Here is a 16394-nt window from a genome sequence, read left to right as displayed (position 1 = left end):
TAAGTCTGCTGATGATACAAAGATAGGTGGAGGGGCCAGTAGTGCTGAGGAAACAGAGACTCTGCAGGGAGACTTGGATAGATTGGGAGAATGGGCAAAGAAGTGGCAAATGAAATACAATGTTGGAAAGTGTATGGTTATGCACTTTGGCAGAAGAAATAAACGGGCAGACTATTATTTAAATAGGGAAAGAATTCAAGGTTCGGAGATGCATCGGGACTTGGGAGTCCTCGTGCAGGATACCCTTAAGGTTAACCTCCAGGTTGAGTCCGTGGTGAAGAAGGCGAATGAAAAGTTGGGATTCATTTCTAGAGGAATAGAGTATAGGAGCAGGGATGTGATGTTGAGGCTCTATAAGGCACTGGTAAGACCTCACTTGGAGTACTGTGCAGTTTTGGTCTCCTTATTTAAGAAAGGATGTGCTGATGTTGGAGAGGGTTCAGAGAAGATTCAGTAGAATGATTCCGGGAATGAGAGGGTTAACCTATGAGGAACGTTTGTCCGCTCTTGGACTGTACTCCTTGGAGTTTAGAAGAATGAGGGGAGACCTCATAGAAACATTTCGAATGATGAAAGGCATGGATAGAGTGTATGTGGCAAAGTTGTTTCCCATGATGGAGGAGTCCAGTACAAGAGGGCATGACTTAAGGGTTGAAGGGCTCCCATTCAGAACAGAAATGCGAAGAAATTTTTTTAGCCAGAGGGTGGTGAATCTATGGAATTTGTTGCCACGGGCAGCAGTGGAGGTCAAGTCATTGGGTGTATTTAAGGCAGAGAGTGATAAGTATCTGAGTAGCCAGGGCCTCAATGGTTATGGTGAGAAGGCAGGGGAGTGGGACTAAATGGGAGAATAGATCAGCTCATAATAAAATTGCGGAGCAGACTCGATGGGCCGAATGGCCGACTTCTGCTCCTTTGTCTTATGGTCTTATTCATATACTTATTATTTCTTTTTCTTCTTCTGTATGTTTTGCACTGAACTACTGCTGCTAAGTTCACAAATTTCACGACACCTGCCAGTGTTTATAAACCTGATTCTGATTCTGTATTATGCCTGAACAATGGAGACTACAATGGGATGACGGAGGATTTGGCTAGTGTAGACTGGGAACACAGGCTATATGGTGGGACAGTTGAGGAACAGTGGAAGACTTTCAGAGATTTTTCACGGTGCTCAACAAAAGTATATTCCAGTTGAAAGCAAGGACAGTGAAAGTGGGGAGAGCCAGCCTTGGAAACTAAGGAAATAAAAGAAGGCATCAAACTAAAAGCTCATAGAAACCATAGAAAAACTACAGCACAGAAACAGGCCTTTTGGCCCTTCTTGGCTGTGCTGAACCATTCATGGTTACAAAGTCGCCAAGGATTGTGGGTAACTGGAAAATTGAGAAAACTTTAAAACTTTATTGCTCACAAAGTGAGCAATAAAGAAAGGGAAGCTAGTTTATGAAAATAAATGAGCACAAAATATAAAAAAAAGATAGTAAAACTTTTTATTATATAAAGCAGAAAAGGGTGGCTAAAGTGAATGTAGGTTCCTTGAAGGACGAGAAGGGGGAATTGACATTGGGTAATGAGGAAATGGCAGAGGCTTTGAATGACTATTATGTGTCGGTCTTCACGGTGGAGGACACGTCTAACATGCCAAAGAGAGATGTTATGGATCCAATAGGAGATGAGGACCTCGATACAGTAGCTATCACTAAAGAGGTAGTGCTGAGTAAACTTGTGGGCCTGAAAAGAGTAAAGTCCCCTGGACCTGATGAATGCATCCAAGGGTATTGAAAGAAATGGCAGAAGTTATAGTAGAGGCTTTGGTGATAATTTACCAAAATTCTCAGGACTCTGGGCAGGTCCCAACGGATTGGAAGACGGCGAATGTCATGCCACTGTGAGACAAATTTCATGTCACATGCTGGTAATAATAAACCTGATTCTGATTCTGTTCAAAAAAAGATGTAAACAAAAGGCAGGTAACTAGGCCAGTTAGTTTAACATCTGTAGTTGGGAAAATGCTTGAAGCTATCTTTAAAGAAATTGCGAGGCATCTGGAAAGCAATGGATTCATCAGGCAGACGCAACATGGATTCAGCAAAGGCAGGTCCTGTTTGGCAAACTTACTGGAGTTCTTTGAGGATATAATGAGCACAGTGCATAAAGGGGAACAGATGGACATTATTTACTTGGATTTCCAGAAGGCGTTCGATAAAGTGCATAAAAGACTTGTCCATAAGATAAAGATACATAGATGTAGCACGCTGTAAGGTTTCACTGCTAATGTAATGGTTTCTCTGTAGCAGCAATGTTTGGGTTATGACTGGAGATAACAGGGCTTGGAATGTGGGGGGGCCTATCCAATGAGACATGCTGTTGTTTCTTGTGAGTTTGGAAGAGAGATTTTCGCGGTCTTTGGTCAGCAAGAGGAGAAGAAGGAAGACACGTACGGAGACAGCTGGTAGACCACTGGACGGAGTGGACCGGGAGCGAGGGTCTGAAGGTAGATGACGCTTGGAAGAGGTTGATGGTTGATGAATGGCTGTATTTATGAGTGCCAACGTGCACTTCTGACTTTTCTCTTAAAATGGGGCCTTTTTCTTTTTATTTTCTTTACTAACCCTATATTCAGATTAAGATTTATAAAGTTCAATCAGTTAATTGCATATGGTGTATTAACTTTCACCCACAGAGACTCCGTAGACAACCCCTCCATAACTTCCTCCTTTTCTGCAGCCATGACACTATCTCTGATCAACACTGCCACACCCCCACCTCTTTGCCTCCCTCCCTGTCCTTTCTGAAACATCTAAAGCCTGGCACTTGAAATAGCCATTCCTGCCCCTGCACCATCCAACTCTCTGTAATGGCCACAACACCATAGCTCCATGATACATGTGACTTATGCTTCTCCCTCTCAAATTGCAGTATGAATTCAATCCTGTTATGATCACTGCCTGCTAAGGGTTCCTTTATGATAAACTGACTAATAAAATCTGGATTATTACGCAACACCTAATCTAAGATACCTTTCCCTAAGAAGGCTCAAGCACAAACTGCTCTAAAAAAGCCATATTGTAGGCATTCAACAAGTTCCTTCTCTTGCAATCCGACACCAACCTGATTTTTCCAATCCCCTTGCAAATTGTCGTCCCCCATTACAATTATGTCATTACCCTTATTACATGCCTTTTCCAGTTCCCTTTGCAACCTCAACCCCATATCCTGGCTACTATGTGAAGGCCTATATACGATTCCCATAATTTTTTTTTATCCTTGCAATTTCTCAACTCCACCCACAAAGATTCAACATTCTCTGACCCCACGTCACCTTTTTCTAAGTTCAGTCTCTCACCAACAGAGCCACACCACCATCTATGCCCTCCTGCCTGCCCTTTTGGTACAAAGTACATCCTTCAATGTTAAATTCCCAACTGTGGCCCTCCTTCAGCCACAACTCAATGATGCTCACAACATCACACAAACCAATCTCTAACTGTGCCACAAGTTGGTCCACCTTATTCCGAATGGTACGCGCCTTCTGTCCTGCATTCTTTACCCTTTTGAAATTTGCCTCTGTGGTACAATTTAACTCTTTGTTCTGTCTGCATTTGTACCCAATCATTGGCTTGTCCTTCCTATATTCATGTTACACCCATCATCTACTTGTAAACCTGCTAGCTCATCCTCAACTCTATCATACTGGTTCCCAACCCGCTGCCATGTTAGTTTGAACCACTCCAAATGGCTGGAGTAAATCTGATTCAGGGGAGAAGATTTAGGATGGAGATGAAGAGAAACTTTTCCCAGAGAATGGTGAATCTGTGGAATTCTCTGCCCAGGGAAGTAGTTTAAGGGTTATGGGAAAAAGGCAGGTAGATGGAACTGAGTTTACAGACAGATTAGCCATGATCTTATTGAATGGCGGGGCAGGCTCGATGGGCCAGATGGCCGACTCCTGCTCCAATTTCTTATGGTTTTATGTTTGTTCTTCTGGTTGGGGAAGATTTGGAATGTTCATGTGGGTGCACGTGATCGCACTGGCCACCACAGACTCGTAGAACATCCTCAGCATCGTCCGGCAGATGTTAAAGGACCTCAGTCTCCTCAAGAAATACAGACGGCTCTGACCCTTCTTGTAGACAGCCTCGGTGTTCTTTGACCAGTCCAGTTTATTGTCCATTTTGTATCCCCAGGTATCTGTAATCCTCCACCATGTCCACACTGACCCCCTGGATGGAAACAGGGGTTACCGGTACCTTAGCTCTCCTCAGGTCTACCACCAGCTCCTTAGTCTTTTTCACATTAAGATGCAGATCATCCTGCTCACACCATGTGACAAAGTTTCGTACCGTAGCCCTGTACTCAGCCTCATCTCCCTTGCTGATGTATCCAACTATGGCAGAGTCATCAGAAAACTTCTGAAGATGACAAGACTCTGTGCAGTAGTTGAAGTTTGAGGTGTAAATGGTGAAGAGAAAGGGAGACAAGACAGTCCCCTGTGGAGCCCCAGTACTGTTGATCACTCGGTTTTTCCTAGAGAGTGGTGAATCTGTGGAATTCTCTGCTCAGGGAAGTAATTGAGGCTTCTTCACTAAATATATTTAAGATACAGTTAGATAGGTTTTTACATAGTAAGGGAATTAAGGGTTATGGAGAAAAGGCAGGTAGATGGAGCTGAGTTTACGCACAGATCAGCCATGATGTTATTGAATGAAGGGGCAGGCTCGATGGGCCAGATGGCCGACTCCTGCTCCTATTTATGTTCTTATGCCTGCAAGAATATTGGTCCCCCTTGGATTCATTTGCAACTGATATCTTTTATACAGGTCCCACCTGCCCCAGAAGAGGTCTCAATAATCCAAAACTCTGAACCCCTGTCCCCTCTCTAATTCTTCAGTCACGCATTTATCTGCCACCTCATTCTATCCTAGCTTCGCTGTCACATGGCACAGGCAACAATCCTGAGATTACTACCTTTGTGAATATTCAGCAGACTGGTTACAGAATTTAAGTAAACATTTATAAAGATTTATGGTGATAAAGTAACAGCGATATTCACTGGAGTTTGCCAAGGTTGTCGCTGATGAAAACCTAACCTGCTGAATGGTGTAATGAACAAGTAGAGAACAAAGACTGCATACTGGTACCACATAAGTTCAGAGTAGGCAATTATAGCAACGACAAACAGCCACTGACTGTCCAGCTGGGCGGCTGAGGTGGTGATAGTTCAACTTTTTGATGGTTCAATGTACAGGGTACGTTTTATTGTTTCATGTATAAAATTAACCCCAGGTAATTTCTAAAGTAAGTACATGTTCAGCACAGCATTGAGGGCCAAAGGGCCTGTATTGTGCTGTAGGTTTTCTATGCTTCTCCTTTTTTCCTCCTATGTCATTGGTACCATTATGTACCACAACTTTTGGCTGCTCACCCTCTCTTTTCAGAATACTGTGAATGCGTCCAGAAATATTTCAGACTCTGGCACCTGGGAGGCAAACTGCCATCCGTGTTTCCTTCACGAACAAGAGAAAATCTGCAAATGCTGGAAATCCAAGCAACACACACAAAATGCTGGAGGAACTCAGCAGGCCAGTCAGCATCTATGGAAAAAACTACAGCAGATGTCTTGGGCCAAGACCCTTCCGACATTCATTCCAGATCAGAATCAGGTTTATTATCATCGGCATGTGTTGTGAAATGTGTTAACTTAGCAGCAGCAGTAGTTCAATGCAATACATAATATAGAAGAAAAAAATATGTAAATCAATTACAGTATACAGCCAGTTGGTGGCGCAGTAGCATCAGCGCCGGACTTCGGAGATACCGAGGAGCAGATTGGGAGGCAGATTTTGGAAATAACAGGGTTGTTATCATGGGTGACTTTAACTTCCCTAATATTGAGTGGCACCTGATTAGTTCCAAGGGTTTGGAAGGGGCAGAGTTTGTTAAGTATGTCCAGGACAGATTCCTGTCACAGTACGTTGACAGGCCGACTAGGGGGAATGCCATACTAGATCTAGTATTAGGTAACGTACCGGGTCAGGTCACAGATCTCTCAGTGGGTGAGCATCTGGGGGACAGTGACCCTGGCCTTTAGCATTATCATGGAAAAGGACAGAATCAAAGAGGACAGGAAAATTTTTAATTGGGGAAGGGCAAATTATGACGCTATAAGGCTAGAACTTGCAGGTGTGAATTGGGATGATGTTTTTGCAGGGAAATGTATTATGGACATGTGGTCAATGTTTAGGGATCTCTTGCAGGATGTTAGGGATAAATTTGTCCCGGTGAAGAGTGAGTTGGAAAATCTAGTCAGGTGGAAGAAGGCAGCATACATGAGGTTTAGGAAGCAAGGATCAGATGGGTCTATTGAGGAATATAGGGTAGCAAGAAAGGAGCTTAAGAAGGGGCTGAGGAGAGCAAGAAGAGGGCATGAGAAGGCCTTGGCGAGTAAGGTAAAGGAAAACCCCAAGGCATTCTTCAATTATGTGAAGAACAAAAGGATGACAGGAGTGAAGGTAGGACCGATTAGAGATAAAGGTGGGAAGATGTGCCTGGAGGCTGTGGAAGTAAGCGAGATCCTCAATGAATACTTCTCTTCGGTATTCACCAATGAGAGGGAACTTGATGATGGTGAGGACAATATGAGTGAGGTTAATGCTCTGGAGCATGTTGATATAAAGGGAGAGGAGGTGTTTGAGTTGATAAAATACATTAGGACGGATAAGTCCCCTGGGCCTGATGGAATATTCCCCAGGCTGCTCCACGAGGCGAGGGAAGAGATTGCTGAGCCTCTGGCGAGGATCTTTTTGTCCTCGTTGTCCAAGGGAATGGTACCGGACGATTGGAGGGAGGCGAACGTTGTCCCCTTGTTCAAAAAAGGTAGTAGTGATAGTCCGGGTAATTATAGACCAGTGAGCCTTACGTCTGTGGTGGGAAAGCTGTTGGAAAAGATTCTTGGAGATAGGATCTATGGGCATTTAGAGAATCATGGTCTGATCAGGGACAGTCAGCATGGCTTTGTGAAGGGCAGATCATGTCTAACAAACCTGATAGAGTTCTTTGAGGAGGTGACCAGGCATCTAGATGATGGTAGTGCAGTGGATGTGATCTATATGGATTTTAGTAAGGCATTTGACAAGGTTCCACATGGTAGACTTATTCAAAAAGTCAGAAGGCATGGGATCCAGGGAAGTTTGTCCAGGTGGATTCAGAATTGGCTTGCCTGCAGAAGGCAGAGGGTCGCGGTGGAAGGAGTACATTCGAATTGGAGGATTGTGACTAGTGGTGTCCCACAAGGATCAGGGACCCTACTTTTCGTAATTTTTATTAACGACCTGGATGTGGGGGTAGAAGGGTGGGTTGGCAAGTTTGCAAACGACACAAAGGTTGGTGGTGTTGTGGATAGTGTAGAGAATTGTCAAAGATTGCAGAGAGACATTGATAGGATGCAGAAGTGGGCTGAGAAATGGCAGATGGATTCAACCCGGAGAAGTGTGAGGTGGTACACTTTAGAAGGACAAACTCCAAGGCAGAGTACAAAGTAAATGGCAGGATACTTCGTAGTGTCGAGGAGCAGAAGGATCTGGGGGTACATGTCCACAGATCCCTGAAAGTTGTCTCACAGGTAGATAGGGGTGTTAAGAAAGCTTAAGGGGTATTAGTTTTCCTAAGTCGAGGGATAGAGTTTAAGAGTCGCGAGGTAATGATGCAGCTCTATAAAACTCTGGTTCGGCCACACTTGGAGTACTGTATCCAGTTCTGGTCGCCTCACTATAGGAAGGATGTAGAAGCATTGGAAAGGGTACAGAGGAGATTTACCAGGATGCTGCCTGGTTTAGAGAGTATGCATTAAGATCAGAGATTAAGGGAGCTGGGGCTTTACTCTTCGGAGAGAGAAGGAGGATGAGAGGAGACATGATAGAGGTGTACAAGATAATAAGAGTAATAGATAGAGTGGATAGCCAGCGCCTCTTCCCCAGGGCACCGCTGCTCAATACAAGAGGACATGGCTTTAAGGTAAGGGGTGGGAAGTTCAAGGGGGATATTAGAGGAAGGTTTTTTACTCAGAGAGTGGTTGGTGCGTGGAATGCACTGCCTGAGTCAGTGGTGGAGGCAGATACACTCATGAAATCTAAGAGACCACTAGACAGGTATATGGAGGAATTTAAGGTGGGTGGTTATATGGGAGGCAGGGTTTGAGGGTCGGCACAATATTGTGGGCCGAAGGGCCTGTACTGTGCTGTACTATTCTATGTTTTATGTTCTATGAAGGCTCCCAAGTTCGAAACCAGCTGGCTCCCTTGCACGCTTTCCATCCGTGCTGGGTTGAACATCGAGCTGGCAACTCGGCCTCATAAAAATAAGAAAGCCTGCTGAAAAAACGCCATCATGACAGCGTCCCGATGACTCCACTTGGAGTTAAGGGCTTTCTTCTACTTAATTACAGTATACGTATATGAATTTATTAAAAATCATGCGAAAACCAGAAATAATATATATTAAAAAAGTGAGGTAGTGTTCATGGGTTCAATGTCCATTTAGGAATCGGATGGCAGAGGGGAAGAAGCTGTTCCTGAATCGCTGAGTGTGTGCGTTCAGGCTTCTGCATCTCCTATCTGATGGTAACAGTGAGAAAAGGGCATGTCCTGGGTGCTGGAGGTCCTTAATAATGGACGCTGCCTTTCTGAGACACCGCTCCTTGAAGCTGTTCTGGGTACTTTGTAGGCTGGTACCCATGCTGGAGCCGACTATATTTACAACCCTCTGCAGCTTCTTTCAGTCCTGTGAAGACATACCAGGCAGTGATGCAGCCTGTTACACTCATCATCTAATTGTAAACTTACTGGCTCAGCCTCAGCTCTATCACACTTGTTCCCAAACCCCTGCCATATTAGCTTGATGCTTCTTGGCCTGCTAAGTTCCTCCAGCATTTTGTGTACAATCCACGTTTCCTTTTCACGTCCACAGAATTGCCTGTGTATCCTCTATAGTCCCCTATTATTGCTGCCATCTCCTTCAGTTCCCTACCCTTCTGAGCCACAGGGCCAGACTCAGTGCCAGAGGCACGCCCGCTGTTGTGTCCCCCAGGCAGGTTGTCCCCTCCATAACAGTATTCAAAATAGAGTACTTTTGTTGAGGGGCATGGCCTCAGGGGTGCTCTCCACCATCTGATGTTCTCCCTTCCCTCTCCTGACAGTCACCCATTTATCTGTCTCCTGTGCCTTGGGGTGACTATCTCCCTGCAGCTCCTGTCTATCACTGCTTCACCTTCCCTAACAAGCTGAAGGTCATCAAAATGCAGCTTCATTTCCCTAATGCAGTCTCTAAGGAACTGCATCTTGATGCAACTGGCGCAGATGTGGCCACTGGGGAGGCTGGGAGTCTCCAGGAAATCCTTTGCCTGACACCCAGAACAGAACACCAGCTCTGCAGATATACTTCCATTCTCTCTAGTTAAATAAGAATTAAGGAATGAACTTGCCTTGCCAAAGCCTGTTCTCGCTACAGCCAAACTGAGCCAAAGTATTACTACTCTGACTCAAGACTGCTCCGACGACAACTGTTCCCACGATGACCACTCCAGCAGGCGGTACCTCTCTTATGGATAAATTCTCCACGGCTTGTGACAACTTTGGACTCACCATCAACATCAAAAAGACCGAAGTCATGCACTAGCCTGCCCCTCATGCACCGTACACAGAATCAAAAATCACAGTCAAAGGACAGAAACTACAAGCAGTGGACCAGTTTACTTACTTGGCCTCACCCTCTCCCGAGCAGTGACGATTGATACAGAAGTTAACTGCAGAATAGCAAAGGCAAGTTCTGCTTTCGGTAGACTGCGCTTCACTGTATGGGAACGTCGAGGAATCAGTCCAGCAACAAAACTGAAGGTCTACAGAGCCGTGGTACTCACTACCCTCCCGTATGCCTGTGAAACGTGGACTGTGTATCGAAGACATGCAAGACAGCTCAACCATTTCCACATGACTTGTCTTCGCAGAATATTAGGCATCAGATGGCAAGATAAAGTACCAAACACTAAGGTTCTTTCTAGAGCAAGTCTACCATCAGTCCACACACTGCTGATGAGAGCACAGACCCGGTGGGCAGGTCATGTCATCTGCATGCCGGACAAGCGCATACTCAAGCAGCTCCTTTTTGGGGAACTCTCTGCTGGAAGACGCTTGCATGGAGGGCAGAAGAAACGTTACAAAGACACACAAAAGGCCTCCCTGAAGTCATTTGACATAGACACAACCTCCTGGGAAATGCTGGCACAAAACCGCCCTACCTGGCACGGCCTCATCCACAAGGGCTGTCAAGCTTACGAAGCAAGGCGCATTGCTGAAGCACAACATAAGCGCGAGCTGCACAAGTCCAGAGCCACCAGCGCAACAACTGCAGGGCCTACACGTCTGCCCAACATGAGCCAGGATATTCCGTGCCTGAATTGGCCTGACCAGTCATCTTCGGACACACCGCATCCAGTCTCAAAGTGACTAATGGTGTCGAGGTCTTCATCGACGATGATGGACGAACCACACCTCTCTTTTATGGAAACTGGGTTTTTAAATGCTCCTTGTCGGACCTCCGTGGGAATGCTGCTGTTACATCTGCGTAGTACTCCAATCAACAAGTACCATTTAAAAACTTACTACTTTTTCAAGCTTTTTGTTGGACGTGCATAGGAACACTCCTGTTGTGTCTACACAGTACTCCAATCAACTAAACTTGACCACAATGCCTTCAGTTCTGTCGTTCAGATCACTAACGTGTAACATGAAAAACTGTGATCCCATCACCGAGCCCAGGCACCAATCCTAAAAAGAACATCTTTATCCCCATTCTCTACTTCCTGCCAGACAGCAAGTCTTCCATCCATTTGAGCATCTTGCCTTGAGCTCAACTTACTTAGCAGCCTCATGTGCAATACTTTGTCAAAGTCCTTCACATATCCAGCTAATCTCATGTAATTTGTTTACACACATTGTACTTTCTCTGTTACACTATATTCTTAAGACTCAAGTATGGCATGATCTGTCCGGATGAAACTCAAACACTTTCCACTGTATATGTGACAATAACAATGAAAAAACAACCAATAAGCAACAAGGTCAGAGGGGATGCGTGTGAATCTCTGTGTCTCCTGGAAGGGCAGTTTAGGATCCTGGATGGTGGTGAGGGAGGAAGTGCAGGGACAGATATAGCACCTGCTACCATTGAAGGAAAAGTGCCAGGGTATAGAGAGGGATGAACAGACCAGGGAGCCGTGGAGAGGTGATGGGATCACATTGTAGCTGGTGTAAATTATGAAAATTGATATGCTGAATGCATTGCAACACACACAAAATGCTGGAGGAACTCAGCAGGCCAGGCAGCATCTATGGAAAACAGTTGATGTTTCAAGCCGAGACCCTTTGGCAGGACTTTTTCCGTAGATGCTGCCTGACCTGCTGAATTCCTCCAGCTTTTTGTGTGTGTTGCTTAGATTTCCAGCATCAGCAGATTTTCTCTTGTTTGATGCTCAATGTGTTGGCTGATGGGATGAAAAGTAAAATCCATTGACTTTCGATCTTCTGCTCGGTTAAAAGATATCAAGCAAAAACTATTTTTTTGTGTGGTAAAAACCCCATGTGGCATATTTATCATGCACTTCATCAGATTTATGGATGATTTATACTTACCTGCCCTTCATGGCATTGAACTTCAGCATGCACAGGACTGCTCCCAGAATAAAGAACATTAGGATAGGATCCAACAAGATATACTGTGAAATAGTTATACATCCAGTATCTGCCAAGAAAAACAAAAGTTACAGTAATTCATCCAATGTCTGCCAATAGAAAGATATTGTTGCATATGGATTGAACAGCATCAGCTCCATCAACACCACAGATTTCAGATCAAAGCTGGTCCAGACCTGGTCAACACTTAAATTCTCTTCAACAATCTGGGGTACTCAGATTACAATTAACAATGCCATTGTCAAACATATGAACAAAGCCCCAACACTGTTGAAGAAACAATGAAGCAATACGCAGAACAGAATGCACTTCACAAGACTGGACTTATTTCCTTACATAATTTACATATTACTATTTAACTATTTATGGTTTTATTACTATTTATTATTTATGGTGCAACTGTAACGAAAACCAATTTTCCCCCGGGATCAATAAAGCATGACTATGACTATGACTAAGAGCAAAAAGCAGAAACACCGCATGCTGTGATGGACAGAAACAGACAAGGAGAAGGAAGGTAAGGGCAGACAGTGCCAGACGGGAGGGAAGGGAGACAGAGGCTGTAAGGCGAGAAGTGGAGACAAAGTGCAGCAGATGATGGAATTTACTAAATAAAGAAGGCAGGACGTTCAGGTAGAAAGGGCTGGCAGATGGAATGAGCTGGAAGAGTGGAGAGGACACTCACATGATGTACTCTTTGTATCATAAGTAGATACAAGGTTGGCAAAGGAAACAAAATTGAGTGATGTGCTGGGGGAGTGTGAGTGCTCAGAAAAAGGAGTCAGAGACTCATTGAACACGACAGCAGAGAACAAGGCCCTTCGGTCCATCTATTCCATGCTGAACTATTAATCTGCCTAGATCCAGTGACCTGCACAGGGACCAAAACCTTCCATACTCCTCCCATCCATAAGGCCATAAGATATAGGAGAAGTAGGCCATTCAGCCCATCGATTCTGCTCCACCATTCAATCATGGCTGATCCAATTCTTCCAGTCCCCACTCCCCTGCTTTCACCCCATACCCTTTGATGCCCTGGCTAATCAAGAACCTATCTATCTCTGCCTTCAATGCACCCAATGACTTTTCCTCCACAGCCGCTCGTGGCAAAAAATTCCAAATTCCAATTCCAACCTGGCCAAGTAGTGAAGGCCTGCGCTAATTAACTGGCTGGTGTGTTCACAGATATCTTCAATCTCTCACTCCACCAGTGTGCGGTACCCACCTGCTTCAAGCAGGCTTCAATAATAATGGTGCCCAAGAAGAGTATGGTAACCTATCTCAATGACCATCGTCCAGTGGCACTCACATCCACAGTGATGAAGTGTACTGAGAGGCTGGCGTTGAAACAGATCAGCTCCTGTATGAGTGGCGACTTGGATCTGCTCCAATTTGTCTACAGAAGCAACAGGTCTACAACAGATACCATCTCATTGGCTTTTCACACAACCTTGGAACATCTGGACAGCAAAGTTGCATACATCAGGATGCTCTTTACCATTTACAGCTCAGCATTTACTATAATCATCCCTCAAAACTAATCAGTAAACCAAAGGCCTGGACCTCAAGACCCCCTTCTGTAATTGGATCCTGGATTTCCTCTCTTGCATATGCCAGTCAGTTCGGATTGGTAAAAACGTCTTCTCCACAATCTCTATCAGCACAGGAGCATCACAGGAATATGCGCTTTGCCCTCTGCTCCACTCGCTTTACACCTATGACTATGTGGTTAAGTACAGCTTCAACACCATATACTTTACAAGTTTGCTGATGATACTACTGTTGTGAGCCATATCAAAGGTGATGATGAATCTGCATAGAGGAGGGAGATTGAAAATTTAGCTGAGTGGTGTAATAACAACAATCTCTCAATGTCAATAAGATCAGGGAACTGATTGTGGACTTCAGGAGGGGGAAACGACAGGTCCATGAGCCAGAACGAGTATTTTGCATCAGTCTTCACTGAGGAAGACATCAGCAGTATACTCAAGGGTGGCAGGGAAGAGAAGTGTGTGCAGTCACAATTACAACAGAGAAATTACTCAGGAAGCTGAATAGTCTAAAGGTAGATAAATCTCCTGGACCAGATGGAATGCACCCTCGTGTTCTGAAGGAAGTAGCTGTGGAGATTGCGGAGGCATTAGCGATGGTCTTTCAACAGTCGATAGATTCTGGCATGGTTCCGGAGGACTGGAAGATTGCAAATGTCACTCCGCTATTTAAGAAGGGGGCAAGGAAGCAAAAAGCAAATTATAGACCTGTTAGCTTGACATCGGTGGTTGGGAAGTTGTTGGAGTCGATTGTCAAGGATGAGGTTACAGAGTACCTGGAGGCATATAACAAGATAGGCAGAACTCAGCATGGATTCCTTAAAGGAAAATCCTGCTTGACAAACCTATTACAATTTTTTGAGGAAATTACAAGTAGGCTAGACAAGGGAGATGCAGTGGATGTTGTATATTTGGATTTTCGGAAGGCCTTTGACAAGGTGCCACACATGAGGCTACTTAACAAGATAAGAGCCCATGGAATTACGGGAAAGTTACATACATGGATAGAGTGTTGGCTGATTGGCAGGAAACAGAGAGTGGGAATAAAGGGATCCTATTCTGGTTGGCTGCCGGTTACCAGTGGTGTTCCACAGGGGTCTGTGTTGGGGCCGCTTCTTTTTACATTGTACATCAACGATTTGGATTACGGAATAGATAGCTTTGTGGCTAAGTTTGCTGATGATACGAAGATAGGTGGAGGGGCCGGTAGTGCTGAGGAAACAGGAAACCTGCAGAGAGACTTGGATAGATTGGAAGAATGAGCAAAGAAGTGACAAATGAAATACAATGTTGGAAAGTGTACGATTATGCACTTTGGCAGAAGAAATAAACGGGCAGACTATTATTTAAATGGGGATGCAACGGGACTTGGGAATCCTCGTACAGGATACCCTTAAGGTTAACCTCCAGGATGAGTCGGTGGTGAAGAAGGCGAATACAATGTTGGCATTCATTTCTAGAGGAATAGAGTATAGGAGCAGGGATGTGATGTTGAGGCTCTATAAGGTGCTGGTGAGACCTCACTTGGAGTACTGTGGGCAGTTTTGGTCTCCTTATTTAAGAAAGGATGTGCTGACGTTGGAGAGGGTACAGAGAAGATTCACTGGAATGATTCCGGGAATGAGAGGGTTAACATATGAGGAACGTTTGTCTGCTCTTGGACTGTATTCCTTGGAGTTTAGAAGAATGAGGGGAGTCCTCATAGAAACATTTCGAATGTTGAAAGGCATGGACAGAGTGGATGTGGCAAAGTTGTTTCCCATGATGGGGGAGTCTAGTACGAGAGGGCATGACTTAAGGATTGAAGGGCGCCCATTCAGAACAGAAATGCGAAGAAATTTTTTTAGCCAGAGGGTGGTGAATCTGTGGAATTTTTTGCCACGGGCGGCAGTGGAGGCCAAGTCATTGGGTGTATTTAAGGCAGAGATTGATAGGTATCTGAGTAGCCAGGGCATCAAAGGTTATGGTGAGAAGGTGGGGGAGTAGGACTAAATGGGAGAATGGATCAGCTCATGATAAAATGACGTGGCAGACTCGATGGGCCGAATGACCGACTTCTGCTCCTTTGTTTTATGGTCTTACTCAGAGGGCCTGTCCTGAACTGATCATATAAATATAGTTTCAAAGAAAGCATGACAGCGCCTCTACTTCCTCAAGAGTCTGCAGAGATTCGGCATGTCATCAAAAACCTTGGCAAACCTATATAGATCTGTGGAAAGTGTGCTGACTGGCTACATTTCATCCTGGTATAGAAACACCAATGCCTTAGCGTAAAATCCTACAAAAGGTTGCGGATTCAGCCCAGTACCTCATGGATAAAGCCCTCCCAACCATTGAGTACATCTACATGAAACGTTGCTGTAGAAAAGCAGCATCCATCATCAAAGATCCTCACCACCCAGTTCATGCTCTTTTCTCGCTGCTGCCACCAGATAGAAGGTGCAAGTGCTTCAGGACTCACACCACCAAGTTCAAGAGCAGTTACTACATAGAAACATAGAAACCCTACAGCACAATACAGGCCTTTCAGCCACAATGCCGTGCTGAACATGTACTTACTTAGAAATTACCTAAGGTCACCCATAGCTCCTCTATTTTTCTAACAACGCCTCAACCATCAGGCTCTTGAACTAAAGGTGATAACTACATTCATCCTATTTCTGGTGTTCTCACAACCGATGGTCTAACTTTGAAAACTCTTCATCTTGTCATTTCATTCTTGTTATTCATTGCTCTTTTTTAATATTTTCATTTACAGATTGTTGTTCATTGATCCTGTTTACAGATACTGTTCTATAGATTTGCAAGTTTGTCCATGGGAAAAAGAATCTCAGGGTTGTATGTGGTGACATGTATGCACTCTGATAAAAACATTTACTTTGAACTTCTGAATTTTGAACAGTCTGCAATCTCTACAAATTTGCTCCTCTAAATCCTGCTGACTTTTGGGTGGTCTACAATATAATCTCATTTACGTGGTTATTCCTTTTTCATTCCTCAATTCTACGCATAAAGTCTCACTAAATGAGTTCTCCAGACTGTCCAAACTGAGCACCTCTGTGACATTTTCTCTGATTAGTAATGCCACCCTCCCCCT

At 44.5% G+C, this 16394-nt stretch overlaps 1 protein-coding gene across 9 annotated transcripts in view; it reads right to left on the bottom strand.

Moving 5' to 3' along the window:
* The window catches only part of pomt2 (protein-O-mannosyltransferase 2), a 231480-nt gene that overhangs the window by 162936 nt on the left and 52150 nt on the right, over window positions 1-16394 (bottom strand). For all 9 annotated transcript variants that reach the window (XM_063042712.1, XM_063042721.1, XM_063042693.1 and 6 more), the window contains one exon: window positions 11688-11796. In XM_063042712.1, coding sequence (XP_062898782.1) covers window positions 11688-11796 — 109 coding nt within the window. The remainder of the gene's footprint in view (window positions 1-11687; window positions 11797-16394) is intronic.

The sequence above is a fragment of the Mobula hypostoma genome, chromosome 1, assembly GCF_963921235.1.
Source record: "Mobula hypostoma chromosome 1, sMobHyp1.1, whole genome shotgun sequence".
Classification (NCBI taxonomy): Eukaryota; Metazoa; Chordata; class Chondrichthyes; order Myliobatiformes; family Myliobatidae; genus Mobula; species Mobula hypostoma.
Note: the sequence above shows the minus strand (reverse complement) of the source record. Positions and strands in the feature narration are given on the sequence as shown.